The sequence below is a fragment of the Nematostella vectensis genome, chromosome 8, assembly GCF_932526225.1.
Source record: "Nematostella vectensis chromosome 8, jaNemVect1.1, whole genome shotgun sequence".
Lineage (NCBI taxonomy): Eukaryota > Metazoa > Cnidaria > Anthozoa > Actiniaria > Edwardsiidae > Nematostella > Nematostella vectensis.
The window spans coordinates 5261391-5276570 of record NC_064041.1 but is presented as its reverse complement, the minus strand read 5'-3'; the positions used below and the strand labels follow the sequence as shown (position 1 = coordinate 5276570).

Sequence of the window (15180 nt, the reverse complement as noted above, 5' to 3'; positions counted from 1 at the left end):
TTTACCCGGTGTTTTTGAACTATGCCTAGTCGTGGTCGCCATCTTCTGGCCGGGCTCGAGGCTATAGTAAAGGTTTTTCTTTCCGTAACGATGGTGAACTTCTTTCAACATGTTACACATTTTTTTAAATGTGACTTAAAAGTCGTTATAAGATTACAGCGCAAAAAGTAAAACCGAGAGCTCCTTAAATATGGTATGGGATGTTTATTGTTCTCTGACGAAACACAAGCCAAGTTAGACACGAGACTTAATGAGACATCCTATAAAACTGTTTTAATATTTCGCGTGTGATTGGTCGGAACAAACATTCAATACAAATCCCCATTATTCGCGGTTTCACTTCACGAATAGATGTACCGCAAGTGCTGGGTTATGTAGAGGAAATACTTTGTAGAATTCGCCTAAACGGGATGCTCATTGGAAGGATACTCGTAAATACAGGGCATTATCTTTAGGCCTTTACTCGTCTAAAATCACCTCGAGTTACCAAGGATTTCGTATAAAACGGACAAAACACTTATCACCCAACCTGCCCCGTTTATGTGTGTTATGAGTTCTACTCTGCTTGTTAAGCTAAGCTTTAAACAAACAAGTAAATAATGACCTTGAGTACAATCTTCTTTAAAATGGACAGCAAATTTAGATATCAGGAAACCACGCACTTCGATCACTGGTTTCATTTTTTAAGGCAATTCTAAGTAGTCATGGATGCCAAGACTTCAAGCTTCTTCTTGCTCATGTAAGGTGCTAAATTTATAGTGTATACAGTTATATAAACTAGGACCCAGGCCTCTGGGCCCTCCTAGACCCAGGCCTCTTAGTCCACACCCTTGCAGGACCCAAGCCAATTTAGGACCAAGTCCCTTAGTCCTCTTATAAGAGGGCTAGAACTTAACAGACTACTCTTGCTAGGGCCCAGTCCATTCTCAATAGAACCTAGTCCACTTTGCCAAGACCCAGTTCTCTCGTACTAGGAACCAGGCCTCACCAGCCCTGCGGTTCGTGTTATCCATAAGTCGTACTCCGCGCTCAGTAGGTCAGCGTATACTCCGAATTTGCCTTTTTGCGCGCACCCCTCCCCCCAGCTTGACAAGCCTACCGCTGACCAGCTACCATCGGTCCTTTTGACCTAAAGAGGAAGAAAAGGACGAAAAACGTTGAGAGACTTCAACGCTAGATCATAAATTATGATATAATTACATTTTCATGATCATCCACTTAAGGATTCAGCTGTGGTATAGGTATGATTATGCAACAGATTAATTAAAAAAAGCGGTAATTTTCTATCTAATATCAATGGCAGTCTTATACCTAAATGGTCTAAAAGAGCCTGGGGCGAGCGCGCGGAAAACCTGAGATGCTCTAGAATTGCTAGGGCCTGGGCCTCTTTCAAAATGTCTGCCTGCAAAATCGTAACAAACACATATTCCTGCAAGTTTACGTGAAAATTCTCGACGTAAACAGTTCTAGAGCCATAAAAAAGCGAAAAATAATTTAGGCGGAAATCCAAATATGGTATTAATGTCCTAATGTAATGTCCTATTTACCGAGCGAGGTAAAAAAACGACGGTTTTCAAAACATTGATATGGGGAAACTTCGAAAGTTAAAATTCATTAAACCATGTTTTTGTATTGTCTGAAGGAAAATTCGCGCATGACACCTACCACTATAGGCGAACCGCTGTCCCCCTTGCAGGCGTCTCTCTCGCCCATGACGTCACCAGCACATCTCATTCGTTTGGTGATGGCATTCGTGTGATTTACCTGACAGACGCGATGGGATACGAACGGGAGCTGGACCTGCTTTAACACAGGATAAGGGGGGCCACTCCGAACCGATGCATCCCCCTGGAGAGAAGGGATATAATTTTAGCTTGTTTCATAGTGTTTCTGTTACAAGATAAGGGGGGCCACTCCGCACCGATGCATCCCCCTGGGGAGAGGGGATATAAGTTTAGCTTGTTTTATAGTGTTTCTGTTACAAGATAAGGGGGGGCACTCCGAACCGATGCATCCCCCTGGGGAGAGGGGATATAATTTTAGCTTGTTTCAAAGTGTTTCTGTTACAGGATAAGGGTGGCCACTCCGAACCGATGCATCCCCCTAGGCAGAGGGGATATAAGTTTAGCTTGTTTCATAGTATTTCTGTTACAGGATAAGGGGGGCCACTCCGAAACAATGCATCCCCCTGGGGAGAGGGGATATAATTTTAGCTTGTTTCATAGTGTTTCTGTTACAAGATAAGGGGGGCCACTCCGAACCGATGCATTCCCCTAGGGAGAGGGGATAGAAGTTTGTGTTAAAATAATACTTTCAAAAATAGGAACCAGAAGTATGGACAGTTATGACATATTCAAACATTTTTATCGACTAGGAATCATTGATTATGTATGAATTATATTCAAACTGAGAACGATACAATACCAACCTTACCCCTTACAATACCAACCTTACCCCTACCCTGATACCATACCAACCTTACCCCTACCCTGATACCATTCCGACACTGTCGAGTTGAAGTAATATTGCATATCTGTCTAAGAGGGTCGTGATGGGGATGCTTCATTGATTAATACCAACCTTTCCCCTACCCTGGTACCATTCCGACACTGTCGAGTTGAATATTGCATATCTGTCTAAGAGGGTCGTGATGGGGATGCTTCATTGATTAATACCAACCTTACCCCTACCCTGATACCATACCAACCTTACCCCTACCCTGATACCATACCAACCTTACCCCTACCCTGATACCATTCCAACACTGTCGAGTTGAAGTAATATTGCATATCTGTCTAAGAGGGTCGTGATGGGGATGCTTCATTGATTAATACCAAACTTACCACTACCCTGATACCATTCCGACACTGTCGAGTTGAAGTAATATTGCATATCTGTCTAAGAGGGTCGTGATGGGGATGCTTCATTGATTAATACCAACCTTACCCCTACCCTGATACCATTCCGACACCGTCGAGTTGAAGTAATATTGCATATCTGTCTAAGAGGGTCGTGATGGGGATGCTTCATTGATTAATACCAACCTTACCCCTACCCTGATACCATTCCGACACTGTCGAGTTGAAGTAATATTGCATATCTGTCTAAGAGGATCGTGATGGGGATGCTTCATTGATTAATACCAAACTTACCACTACCCTGATACCATTCCGACACTGTCGAGTTGAAGTAATATTGCATATCTGTCTAAGAGGGTCCTGATGGGGATGCTTCATTGATTAATACCAACCTTTCCCCTACCCTGGTACCATTCCGACACTGTCGAGTTGAAGTAATATTGCATATCTGTCTAAGAGGGTCGTGATGGGGATGCTTCATTGATTAATACCAACCTTACCCCTACCCTGATACCATACCAACCTTACCCCTACCCTGATACCATTCCGACACTGTCGAGTTGAAGTAATATTGCATATCTGTCTAAGAGGGTCGTGATGGGGATGCTTCATTGATTAATACCAACCTTACCCCTACCCTGATACCATTCCGACACTGTCGAGTTGAAGTAATATTGCATATCTGTCTAAGAGGGTCGTGATGGGGATGCTTCATTGATTAATACAAACCTTACCCCTACCCTGATACCATTCCGACACTGTCGAGTTGAAGTAATATTGCATATCTGTCTAAGAGGGTCGTGATGGGGATGCTTCATTGATTAATACCAACCTTACCCCTACCCTGATACCATTCCGACACTGTCGAGTTGAAGTAATATTGCATATCTGTCTAAGAGGGTCGTGATGGGGATGCTTCATTGATTAATACCAACCTTTTGGGTTGACCCCCACCCTGCCACGATCCCGACACTGCCGGGTCGAACCAAGATGGCGTCTGTAGGCTGAGGAAGACACACTGTGCGGACATACGCGGTCAGCTTGACCCCCCCTTTCAGCTGGATCAAAGCTACATCAAAGTCCAGTCCGTTTTTGTTAGCCAGGGGGTGCAATACGAGGTTGCTAGCACGCACATTTTGCTCGCTGCCTTCTTCAAGAGTTCGGTCGTGTTCACCTACGAAGGGAAGGTTGCTTTCATCAAGGATGCATGTTCCATTGTCTGTTTATCGTAAAGAATTTCAACGAAACAATAATTACTTTACGCTGGTCTTAATCGTTATCCGCTATAGTAACGCAGACAGTATAACAAACAGACAGTTAAACTTTGTTGAGATTTATATACTGTAACTTCCATAATGAAACATCCCATCCCCGACTCCAACGAGACCCTTGTCTGACAATGACGTAATATATACTGTACATACATACTCCAAACAATGACGTCACAAGATACATCAGTCTGACCATGACGTCATATATACGTATCTTAGCCACGACGTCACATACCTAGTCTGACCAATATATCTGATGGGACGATCTTGCCGTCGTAGTAGAAGCAGTGTGCGGCAGTTACTACCCAGTCCCTCGCGATCAACGCGCCACCACAGCGGAAAGAGCCTTTGACGTAAATAGCAGCTAACCAGGGCCAGGCCCCCGCCTTGGCCTCACGGCCACCAACGATACGGAACCTTTTGTCGCTTGAGTCTCGAAGCTGTGTGTCGCCCGCTACTCCGCACTCATCATAGTCTGGGGGAGAAGGACAAGATTAATATCCACGAGTGAATTAGAGTGGGTTAATAAATAAAAGATCTAGTATCAATAGTTTGTGATGGAAATAGATAAAAAATAGAAAATAATAATAGCCTTATATATTCGCTTAAGTTTTCAAAATTGCACCTATTGGCCGGTGAAACGCCTCCGTGATGTGCTGCGTTACATGTGTGGTGTGATTTGTTTCCTGTGTGATGTGTTGGGTTGCCTGTGTGATTGTTGGGCTACCTGTGTTATGTGCTGTGTTACCTGTTTGATGTGTTTGGTTACCGATGTGCTAGGGTATTTGTGTGTTGGGTTAGCTGTTTAGTGTGTTGGGTTACTTGTGATCTGTTTGGTTACCTGTGTGATCTGTTGGGTCAAATGAAGAAAACGTTGTCGTTTTGCGGGTCTGGTACCAAGGAATCTTAGATTCTTTTCCAAAACTTTCTCCATTGACTAAAGATGGTCACAGTAATTGTTTTTCTTTTCTGATAACAAGTCATAAAATTTAAGAAGCACCTGCGGTACGTAAACCTTAAAATGACAAGAATCATGCAGTTTTTCCAAATAAGGAATACATTAGTTTGCTTATATGGAAGTGACCGCGTTTTGACATGTGTGATGTGCTGGGTTACCTTCATTTTGTGTTGGGTTACCTGTGTGATGTGTTGGGTTATCTGTGTGATGTGTTGGTTTACCTTCAAGGTGTGTTGGGCCACCTGTGTGATGTATTTGGTTACCTGTGTGACGTGTTGGGTTACTTGTATGATGTGTTTGGCTACCGGTGTGTTGAGCTACCTGTGTAATGTGTTTGGTTAGTCCGTGTTTGATTACCCATGTGATGTGTCGGTCTACCTGTGTAGTGATGGGTTACCTGTGCCCTTGGTGGTGATCAGCTCCTTCAGTTTGACGAGTGTCGCGTAGTCCTTTATCTGGTACACGTGTGTACGGAATGGTTCAGACGCGATGCTTTTCAGCTCGTCTTTATCCACACTGTCGGATACTCCAATTGCGAAGATCTCAAAGTTAAATCCAGCTCGTAACACCTTAGATGACAAAATATATTACCTTATTAAACTTTATTTTCGCGTCTTTTTAATTTCGCGAATTTTGTGTTTTTCGCGTAAATTGGGATGTGCCGAAGCCTTAGGATGCAGTATTAGCCCTTCAGTAAGCTTTTTAGAGACCCCTTGTCTATTTGTTCCCTAAAATATACATAAAGTGCCGTAAAGGGTTGAGTTGTTCAATTCAATTTTTGTGAAACTAATTTTAGCCCACGCATTTGTTACAGTTGATGATTAAACCACATTTTAATAATTTAATTTGTTTAATTGAAAATTTCAAAATCGCGAAATTTTGACGTCGCGAAAATTCAGTTTATAAAGGTATTCATTATCTATACCCATGATAGGCCCTTAGTGGTGAGGCTGTGGAAGATGTAAAACATGCTGTTAATAGAATCTTTTTGGTTTCCTTTTCTGGTGTTGAAGACTCTTCCTCGTCACCTCGTGTGAGGAAAGAAGTCATTTAGCAGCCTGATCTTAGGTTATAACTTTGTGTTAACTGGATTATCTCTTGATTATCCTTAAAATTTTGCATGTAAATTTGAACGCCACGCCAGCCACAACTCCACCCCACAACCCCCAAACCACCCCCCCCCCATCCCTCTGGATGCTCCCCTGGTCATAATGGGTGCAAGGACCCCCAGGTACGGGTCGCCACCCACACACCCCCCCCCCCTTCTCCCATCCCTCTGGATGCGCCCCTGGTCGTAATGGGTGCAGGGACCCACAGGTACGGGTCTCCGCCCACACCCCCCCCTTCTCCCATCCCTCTGGATGCGCCCCTGGTCGTAGTGGGTGCAAGGACCCCCAGGTACGGGTCGACACCCACACCCCCCCTTCTCCCATCCCTCTGGATGCGCCCCTGGTCGTATTAGGTGCAAGGACCCCCAGGTACGGGTCTCCACCCACACCCCCCCCCCTTCTCCCATCCCTCTGGATGCGCCCCTGGTCGTATTCGGTGCAAGGACCCCCCAGGTACGGGTCTCCACCCACCCCCCACCCCTTCTCCCATCCCTCTGGATGCGCCCCTGGTCGTATTGGGTGCAAGGACCCCCAGGTACGGGTCGACACCCACACCCCCCCCCCCTTCTCCCATCCCTCTGGATGCGCCCCTGGTCGTATTAGGTGCAAGGACCCCCAGGTACGGGTCTCCACCCACACCCCCCCCCCTTCTCCCATCCCTCTGGATGCGCCCCTGGTCGTATTCGGGGCAAGGACCCCCCAGGTACGGGTCTCCACCCACCCCCCACCCCTTCTCCCATCCCTCTGGATGCGCTACTGGTCGTAATGGGTGCAAGGACCCCCAGGTACGGGTCGCCACCCACAACCCCCCCCTTCTCCCATCCCTCTGGATGCGCCCCTGGTCGTATTCGGTGCAAGGACCCCCAGGTACGGGTCTCCACCCACACCCCCCCCCCCCCCTTCTCCCATCCCTCTGGATGCGCCCCTGGTCGTATTCGGTGCAAGGACCCCCCAGGTACGGGTCTCCATCCACCCCACACCCCTTCTCCCATCCCTCTGGATGCGCCCCTGGTCGTAATGGGTGCAAGGACCCCCAGGTACGGGTCGCCACCCACCCCCCCCCCTTCCCCCATCCCTCTGGATGCGCCCCTGGTCGTATTCGGTGCAAGGACCCCCAGGTACGGGTCTTCACCCACACCCCCCCCCCCCTTCTCCCATCCCTCTGGATGCGCCCCTGGTCGTAATGGGTGCAAGGACCCCCAGGTACGGGTCGCCACCCACACCCCCCCTTCCTTCTCCCATCCCTCTGGATGCGCCCCTGGTCGTAATGGGTGCAGGGACCCACAGGTACGGGTCTCCGCCCACAACCCGTGCAGGGTACGGGTTACGACGGTTACAGACTGTTTGTACCTTAGCTGGTCTGTCCGGGCTCCCCCCTTTGTTTGACTTCCCATCTGTGATAAGGAAGAGCGCTTTCTTGCTGTTGTTTCGCAGCTCGGGGGTTACCGTGTCAATAACCGCTTGAAGCGCTAACTTGGTAGCCGTCCCTCCGCCTTGGAACTGTAGATTCTCTGCCAAAATCAGAACCAGTCATTTGGGCTCGCATAGGGGCGGATCTCTCTTATCGCTAAAGGGGGGGGGTGGCTCTGTGACAAAGGGGGGAGGGGGTAAATTCTTTTGTTACATATGGCTTTCTGGCAGCTTAAAGGGGGGTTTAGACCCTTCCCCTAGATCCGCTACTGCGCATTACATGGGCGTGTCTAGCGAAAAATGCAGGGCGGGGTCCAGATTAGTTATCCACTGACCGTGGATGAATTAGCTCAAATCGGCTTCCTTAGCTCTGGTAATAGGTCACTAGATCCATCTAGAAACTTTTTCTATCCAAATACACACATAAAATTAACAGTCTTTTTTAACTACCAACGGAGGGGTCAACCTAAGTCGAACTCGTCTCGTCTTATAAGTAGGGTGGGCTTTGTGACCCCCCCCCCTCCCCCATGGCCTGAATTCAGTATCGCTTGCACTTTTTAAACAAATATAGGATAATTTGAACTCACTAGTCAGACAATTTATTGGCTTTTTTGAATAAATTGGAAACTGTCGGGCATTAAGTCCATCGAGGACCTTTCCCGACTGACGGGCATTTAGCCACTGCGAAAACAGAAAGTCCCGAAAAATTACCAAAAAAAGGGGAAAAAAATCAAGCACATTGACGGAGGATCGAACCTGATCCAGTCAGATGATATGAGAAATAATAGACCATACTTCCAGACAAGCGCTTATGCTAATGCTCTACGGCTAGGCTTGAGATTGCGGCCCCAACACCGCCATCTAGCGAACTGTACACAAAGGAACTTGAGGTACCCGCGCATTAATGGGGGAGCAATAACCCGGTTCCTAGGCCTTAAGACCTAAGTCTTATACGGATACGCCACGCACAGCTCGCTGAGATGTAGAATGAAAAATCTTAACGCTAGCGTCTCTTCGGAATTTTCGCGTTTCTACAGCAGTGATGTCGTCATCATCACGCTATGAACTTACTTTACATTCTGTTCTAAAACGCACGTGCATATGGCATCTTTTGTGCTTAAAGGAAATGAAGTGTACTGAATTATGTTAAAATATATACAATATTTATTCTTGATAAAGACGACCATATGACATCCTACGCACTTTTCCAAAAGATGAAGTAAACAAGACAAACTATAAAAGGGTCAAGAGATAACCATGAAGATATAAATAAATAGATAAACAATAACCAACCAACATATCATACCTAGTCTCCTAACGGCCTCTTCTTTATCCACAATCCGATTGGACTTCAGGTTAAAAATTACCTGCGCTGCGTCACTGAAAACTATCACTGCTACCCGAGTACCGGAAGGCGTTGCCGAGATTCCAAACTCATCGATAATTGTCCGGGCGAATTGGATGCCTTTACGGAAATTGTCCTCGCCGACACTTGCCGAGCTGTCGAAAACAAAAACCAAGTCTAATCCGGCGGCTCCCGAAGATAGTCCGGAACGTACTCGGCTATCTGTCGTCAGAAGTTCGAGTTTGTTGATAAAGTGCATACGGAGTCCATCAGCTGCCCGTCTGAGGTCCGCTAAAGGATCTAGAAATATACCATAACAATATCTAGCACAACCAAGATATCAGGTATAGTGTAAAGCTTTTCAAAAGGTGGCTAATTTGAGATGACGGCTAATTAAAAAAAGTAAAAAGAAATTGCCGCTTACCCTTTTTAACGCACTTCGGCACACGCGAGTCCCATTGTCCATTGCATCCGCACTTCAGAAACTCTTGGCCAATCAGCACGTAGCCCGAGACGCATACGAACCGAACAAGTGAGCCCACGTTCCTTGAACTGCCCCCCATTAAGGCATGCGCAGGAGTCGTCAGCCGCTTACATTCCTTAGAACATCTCTCTGATGACACCCAAAATAATATACTTAATGAACGAGGAATAACAAATAAACGAACAAATCAGCGACATTTTTGTGAAAGAAAGAAAAGACGGAAAACCAGAAGAAAAAAAACTGATTTGCTAGAGCCAACAAAGCTGAATCACGTAAACACTTAAACCGACCATGAGAACCTGTCAACTACCCGAGGGTATGATACAAAGTGCATTGCTGACAGTAAACATCACATTCATTAGAATCATTGCTTGTTGAAGGTCTCCATCTCGAGTTTCTTTTTCAAGTTGGCTTTGGTATAGTTTTTATGAATTATCCCTAAGCTATATGAAACCTTTTATGCAAATTCTTTGTCGGTGTAAAACAATAATGAATCCACGAAACATTTCTAACAAAAACAGTCATTTTAGGTGGTAGACGCTTTCAAAATCGAGTAAGTACGCAGCTGCTTTGTCTCCTATTATCTTTGTTCTACAAAGGAGTTCTTTTGTCTCTATTCTTCTCGTTCTTTGTGTCGAGGTGCGGATATTGTTCATTTGCACAATCAAATTGCAGCTTGTAAGAGCTGCGTACTGACCCTCAAAATCCGCTATAGTAGTTGCAATGACTGAATTAATCGTTGCTCTTTTGTTTTTGTTAACTTGTTATATTTGTATCAGCATTGCCGGAAGTTACCTTTTTTGCAAGATGGTACTGCGGGAGGGCGCCATCGTCCGTTTTTGCAGGTTCTTCTTTCTTCTCCTATAAGCTTGTAGCCTCGTTTGCATGTGTATTTTGCAACGAATCTGTTACGGCGCCCCCGGCGAAAGCTTACGTGTCCGTTAGGAATGGTGGGTTGAAGGCATTTGGGAACTGAAGGCACTAAAGATTGAAGATAGGAGGTTAGGCAGTTATTAATAAGCGGGGAGGGGTTGCTGCTATATTATGGAGGGGCTCCGAAATTTTGAGCTCCAATTTGGGTGAGAGGGCCTCTTTTGTAGCTTTTGTTTGTTTAATTTCCATGATCACCCCTAATTTCAGAATTCCCGTTCATGTCAAAGTTATGGCATAGCACAGATGAGGGAAAGGAAAAGATCATACATACATAAATCTAAATTTGGGTGGGAGGAAGGTAAAGACATTGTTTCTATTAAAGTTACAATTTTTAGCATTTTAAATATTTGAAAATGACAAAAGTTGTACGGTGAACATGCATAGCATAGGGGGTCCGGACCCCTATACTATACTATTAACATGAAGAGTCAAATTCATTTCTTGATAGCAAAAAAGCTACAATTTTTCAATTTTACACTAAGGGGTGGGGGGAGGGGTCCACAAATCCGCTGATCCGTTCAAATGATCAAAGATCATCAAGTACAAACTCACCACAAAGTCGACTTTTTCATGGATCTGTAATTCGCAAGATTTTGTAATTCGTAAAACAGGGTGGTAATGGGTGTTCTCGTGAAACGTGATTTGGCCATTTTTTACTGCCGAGAAACGTGAAATCTTCAATGTCGACGTCCGTGAAACGTGATCCAACTCTACGCGTGAAAGCGAGATTTATAGCACTTTTGAGTCTCTGTGAACCCAGATTTGCCCATTTCCTGTTATTCTAATCTAATTATAGTAATTTTCTTGACGCCGTTTGTTTCAGCCCGTGACACGTGAAAAAGTCATTTTTCGGTCCGTGAAAACGTGATCCATACCCCCCTTTACCTTCCTGGTAAAAAAATGTTCGATTTTCTCTCACAATTCGTAATCCGTGTGATATTAATACCCAAAACTGCCGATCCACAAAGATACTCAGCCCCCCTACCCCGATCCCAAACACACACACACACACACATCCTTTGCTAACAACGTATCTTGAATAGCCTTTTAACAAAGTATAGCAATGCTGCTGAGGAGGATTACTGGGCCCATGTAAATATCTCGAGATCACAGGGTCGATCTGTTACTGATGACATAACCAACCTTTGCAGATTGGTTGCCGTCCGGACCACTGTCCGGTCTGGACATCACAAAAGCGATGACTTGTGCCAATTAGCTTGCCCTGAGGGCATGAATAATACAGAGCTCTTCCGCCATACAGCACTTTCACCTGGAAATGGAAGGCATCTATGAGTCTTATATTTATATGTGGCTAGGGCGCTAGGGCTGGGGCTGTGGCTCAACCAGGAGTTTGCAGACAAGTGCGCCGAAGACATAGATACCATGTGCAACAAGTCTCAGATTTAGCGATTTCTCCAAGGGGGTAGGAAAAGTTGTTTGTTGGGCTAAATTCTGATAATAAACTTCGAGGCGTTCTCCATGTTTGATTAGAAAACCGAGTCAAGTTTCGTTGCATAATCTGAGCTACTACCCCGTGAAGCGCGAACTTTCCCTGACGAGCTAGTCGAAACGTGCCCGACCAGGTATCTTGATCGGGTTTCTAACACGCAGAGCGCGTGGCAAAGGAGATCATTTCAGCCAAATAAGAGGAAATTCCGTGATTTATCAGAATTTAGCCTAACAAACACAAGTCCTACCGCCCTTGTTTCTCGATAAAAAAAAAACAGTGATTAACAGGCGATTTGCATTATTCCTGTAAATTATAATTTGTCTAACGTTTTAGAAAGCGGGAAAAAGTGATGAAAGGGAATTTAGCCTAACAAACACAAGTCCTACCGCCCTTGTTTCTCTATTTAAAAAAAAAAGTGATTAACAGGCGATTTGCAGTATTCCTGTAAATTATATATTTTTTAATGTTTGAATATAGAAAGCGGGAAAAAGTGATGAAAGGGTTTCAAACAAATAATTGAATATTTTATAAAGAAAATTAAATAGCAAGGAAACTCTTTTTTGCAAAGGTGCATAAACAATGCTAACGAGTTTCAAACCGCTTGCACAGTTTATTTCTGTAATAGTATAACGCTATATGTGCTGGCCCTTTGCCTTAATTCAGTCTGTAATACTGCCATGGCAATTGAATAAAACCCCTATCTATCTACCCCTTTCGCTTCTCTCCTGCTGTTGCCGTGTACCTTGCCATGTGGGAAGCTCTGTGGTACTGGACATCGTAAGGCAGTTGGAGATGTGATGGACTTATCTGTCATTGGAGGTTTGGCACTTACTGCAAAAAAAAAACAAAAAAAAAACACATGGATTAGAGCGTTGCGGCGTCAATAAAAATGGATCGTAATAATTGGTGACATAGGTCTCCCCTCCCCACCCCTCCCTCAGCATACAGGCGCGTATTCAGGATTGGCTGAGGGGGGTTTCGCAGTCATAGGTATCATATGGAAAACGCATAGTACTTGAAGAGTCCTTAACGAGAAATGACCCACTTTTTGGTCGCCAAGGTGGGGTGCGCGCGCACCTCCCTGTGTACGCATGCCCCTTCTTATTGCTATATCAATAACAAAAAAATAAGTAAATTATCTACGACGTTTAAAGTGAGTGGACCTGAACTAAGTCCAAGTGCAAAGATAAGACTAATATGGAATAACAAGGTAGAAAACCTTTTATAATGTCTTTCTACATAAGAGCCCAATTATTATTTATTATGACAATGAAAATTGGTTAATCAATTTATACCTACCGAGTGCAGTTAATATGAGTGCCAAAGCAGAACACAACACCATGCGTCTATAATTTATATCCATATCCTGCAAACAATTCATAGATTATCTCAATAAAGAGATTTTAAATTGTCGTTATCGGTGCATTCTACCATGCTACTCGCCTGGATAATCTTATTTGATGATTCCAGGAAAAGGGGAAGTTAAAGCTCAGGAAATGAAGGATTGAGGAACTCGGAAGAAGTGAACATTCGATCACTTCATTTATGTAATCGAAATAGTCGTATTATCCTTCAAGTAAACAGTTTTTCAAAGAATCAGACTCAGACTTATCTGTTTACGAAAAGAAAGCAATGATAAGACACGAACGAACTTAACCAAGTCGCTCAAACGTTCTGATAAATGGATCTACCGCATTGGCTCCAATAACTGCCCGGGCGATTATAATTTCTCATAATACAGGCGAGGCGCTTATTAAGGGGGAAGTGCTTAACGGAGAAGGCGCTTAATTAAAAATCTAGTTCATCTCTAGATAAAAAAATACTATTTAACATCGAAAATCCTCCAAAAACCATAGAAAAAAAAAACAAGCTTATAATTATAGAATGTTTTGGCTGGTAACAGTTATCATTACTACCCTTCGGATGTCTATTAGGTACAACAAGTTTAGGGAGATGCTTATTCGCATGTGACTTTTCACATTTTTCTTCATAGGAGAGGCGCTTATTTATATTTTATTTCGCAGGATGAGAGACTCGAGGGGGGCCTTATTCGAGCAATTACGGTACATATGGTCCATTAAAAGAATAAGCGCGGCTTTTATGTTCTAGACGTCATCAGTGTGGACGTGAGGAGATCACTTCCCGGCATGTGTTTCTTTTACTAGGATCAAATCTATTAAAGGACAAGGAACAATATCGTGCATATTTATACTGTTCATAACTGCTGAATAACAAAGCTTGTTTGTCACTTACTATAATGATTAAAGATTTGTAAAGAACACTATAAAGGATAGACACCATAGACGTTTTTTAAAACGACTTAAAAGTCTGCCTCTTCATCGGTGTCTAGGGGCACTGGCAGCCAACTACAACAACTCGTTGCATTTTTACAAGTTTTTATCTATCACTACACATACTGTAAAAGATGGCCTTCCAGACACCGCTTTTACGAAGTGCACCTCGATATTACGAACAGAATATCAGATGCACAGAGTTGTCCGCTTTCTGGAGGTGTTATTCGGGGTTTAGTTGTATTTTTGCGCTCTGTCTTATGTGCAAATATTACAGTGAAGTATATGCTTTGTGTTATCTCTCTAAATGTTCCCGCGCTTTGAAAGAAGTAAATAATATCATTGTTTCGTAATGCGATGTTTAAGGCAAAAGGTTAAAGAAAGAGCAAACAATCTCCCGTCTTAAATTTTCATTAATGGATTTATTCCAAGTCTATACTCCCAATAAAGATTTATATTTCTGTTCTGTCCCATTTTAGGGAGACAATTTGTACGTAGTAACAAGTAGACAACTTGGACGTAGTAATGTAGGCACTTGTGGACTGAGAAGGCAGTAATGCAGAAAAGTAGCTTTCAGTGTGTTTGAGAGCGTTTTTAACCGCAGCAGCGCAATATAACATCTTCTAGATACCTTAATACAGCTAGCACTGTATTCTTCTTTCTGCACATAAATAAACTTTACAATCTCACATGCCTTCGAATAATCATGGTAATGTTTTAAGAAGACTTACCGTAATACTGCGAATTTCAGCAGAGAATTCTGAAGTTTAGGGTCCCGATGAAAACGATCAGGTTATAAAAACAGAGCTGCGACTTCCTTTACAGCTGACAGGAACACAGGGCAGCAATAACGATGACGTCATTAGCTGCACCCGTGACCCGCGTGTAACGAGTGACAAGACACGGGAGCAGAAGGATATCCATGACCCAGGTAGGCCGCGCCAAGCTCTTTATTTGTCCCTAATGATATTTACGGTAAACATAGGGCGAAAAACAAAATTAGTGAAAAATAAGAAAACAAATTGTTTAAAAGACGTGTGTAGTCTAGTGTTGTGTTTATGTTTACTTTTT

General features: G+C 43.9%; 1 protein-coding gene across 3 annotated transcripts; it reads right to left on the bottom strand.

The window, feature by feature from the left end:
* Window positions 1–189: 189 nt before the first annotated feature.
* Window positions 190–14957, bottom strand: LOC5501707 (complement factor B). 3 transcript variants are annotated; one of them, XM_032369995.2, is made up of 13 exons: window positions 14841–14957; window positions 13118–13184; window positions 12561–12649; window positions 11512–11638; window positions 10231–10416; window positions 9376–9564; window positions 8913–9251; window positions 7547–7707; window positions 5485–5656; window positions 4365–4604; window positions 3794–4032; window positions 1666–1848; window positions 190–1129 (listed from the first exon to the last, which is right to left on the bottom strand). In XM_032369995.2, exons 2-13 carry the CDS (start codon window positions 13179–13181, stop codon window positions 971–973), a joined length of 2148 nt encoding a protein of 715 aa, XP_032225886.2. In that variant the 5' UTR covers window positions 13182–13184; window positions 14841–14957; the 3' UTR covers window positions 190–970. The 3 variants fall into 3 exon arrangements, with proteins under 3 accessions (XP_032225886.2, XP_048587024.1, XP_048587025.1); XM_048731067.1 differs by lacking the exon at window positions 13118–13184 and having other exon boundaries at window positions 14841–14902; XM_048731068.1 differs by lacking the exons at window positions 190–1129; window positions 1666–1848 and adding an exon at window positions 1970–2103.
* Window positions 14958–15180: the final 223 nt, after the last annotated feature.

What these genes read in the sequence shown, in the direction of transcription:
- LOC5501707 (XM_032369995.2), bottom strand. Translation starts at nt 13,181, where the DNA reads ATGGATATAAATTATAGACGCATGGTGTTGTGTTCTGCTTTGGCACTC. An exon ending in GATCACCACCAAGGGCACAG is followed by an intron (nt 4,605 to 5,484) that starts GTAACCCATCAC and finishes CTTCTCCCCCAG; the next exon opens with ACTATGATGAGTGCGGAGTA. An exon ending in ACAGCGGTTCGCCTATAGTG is followed by an intron (nt 1,130 to 1,665) that starts GTAGGTGTCATG and finishes CTTCCTCTTTAG; the next exon opens with GTCAAAAGGACCGATGGTAG.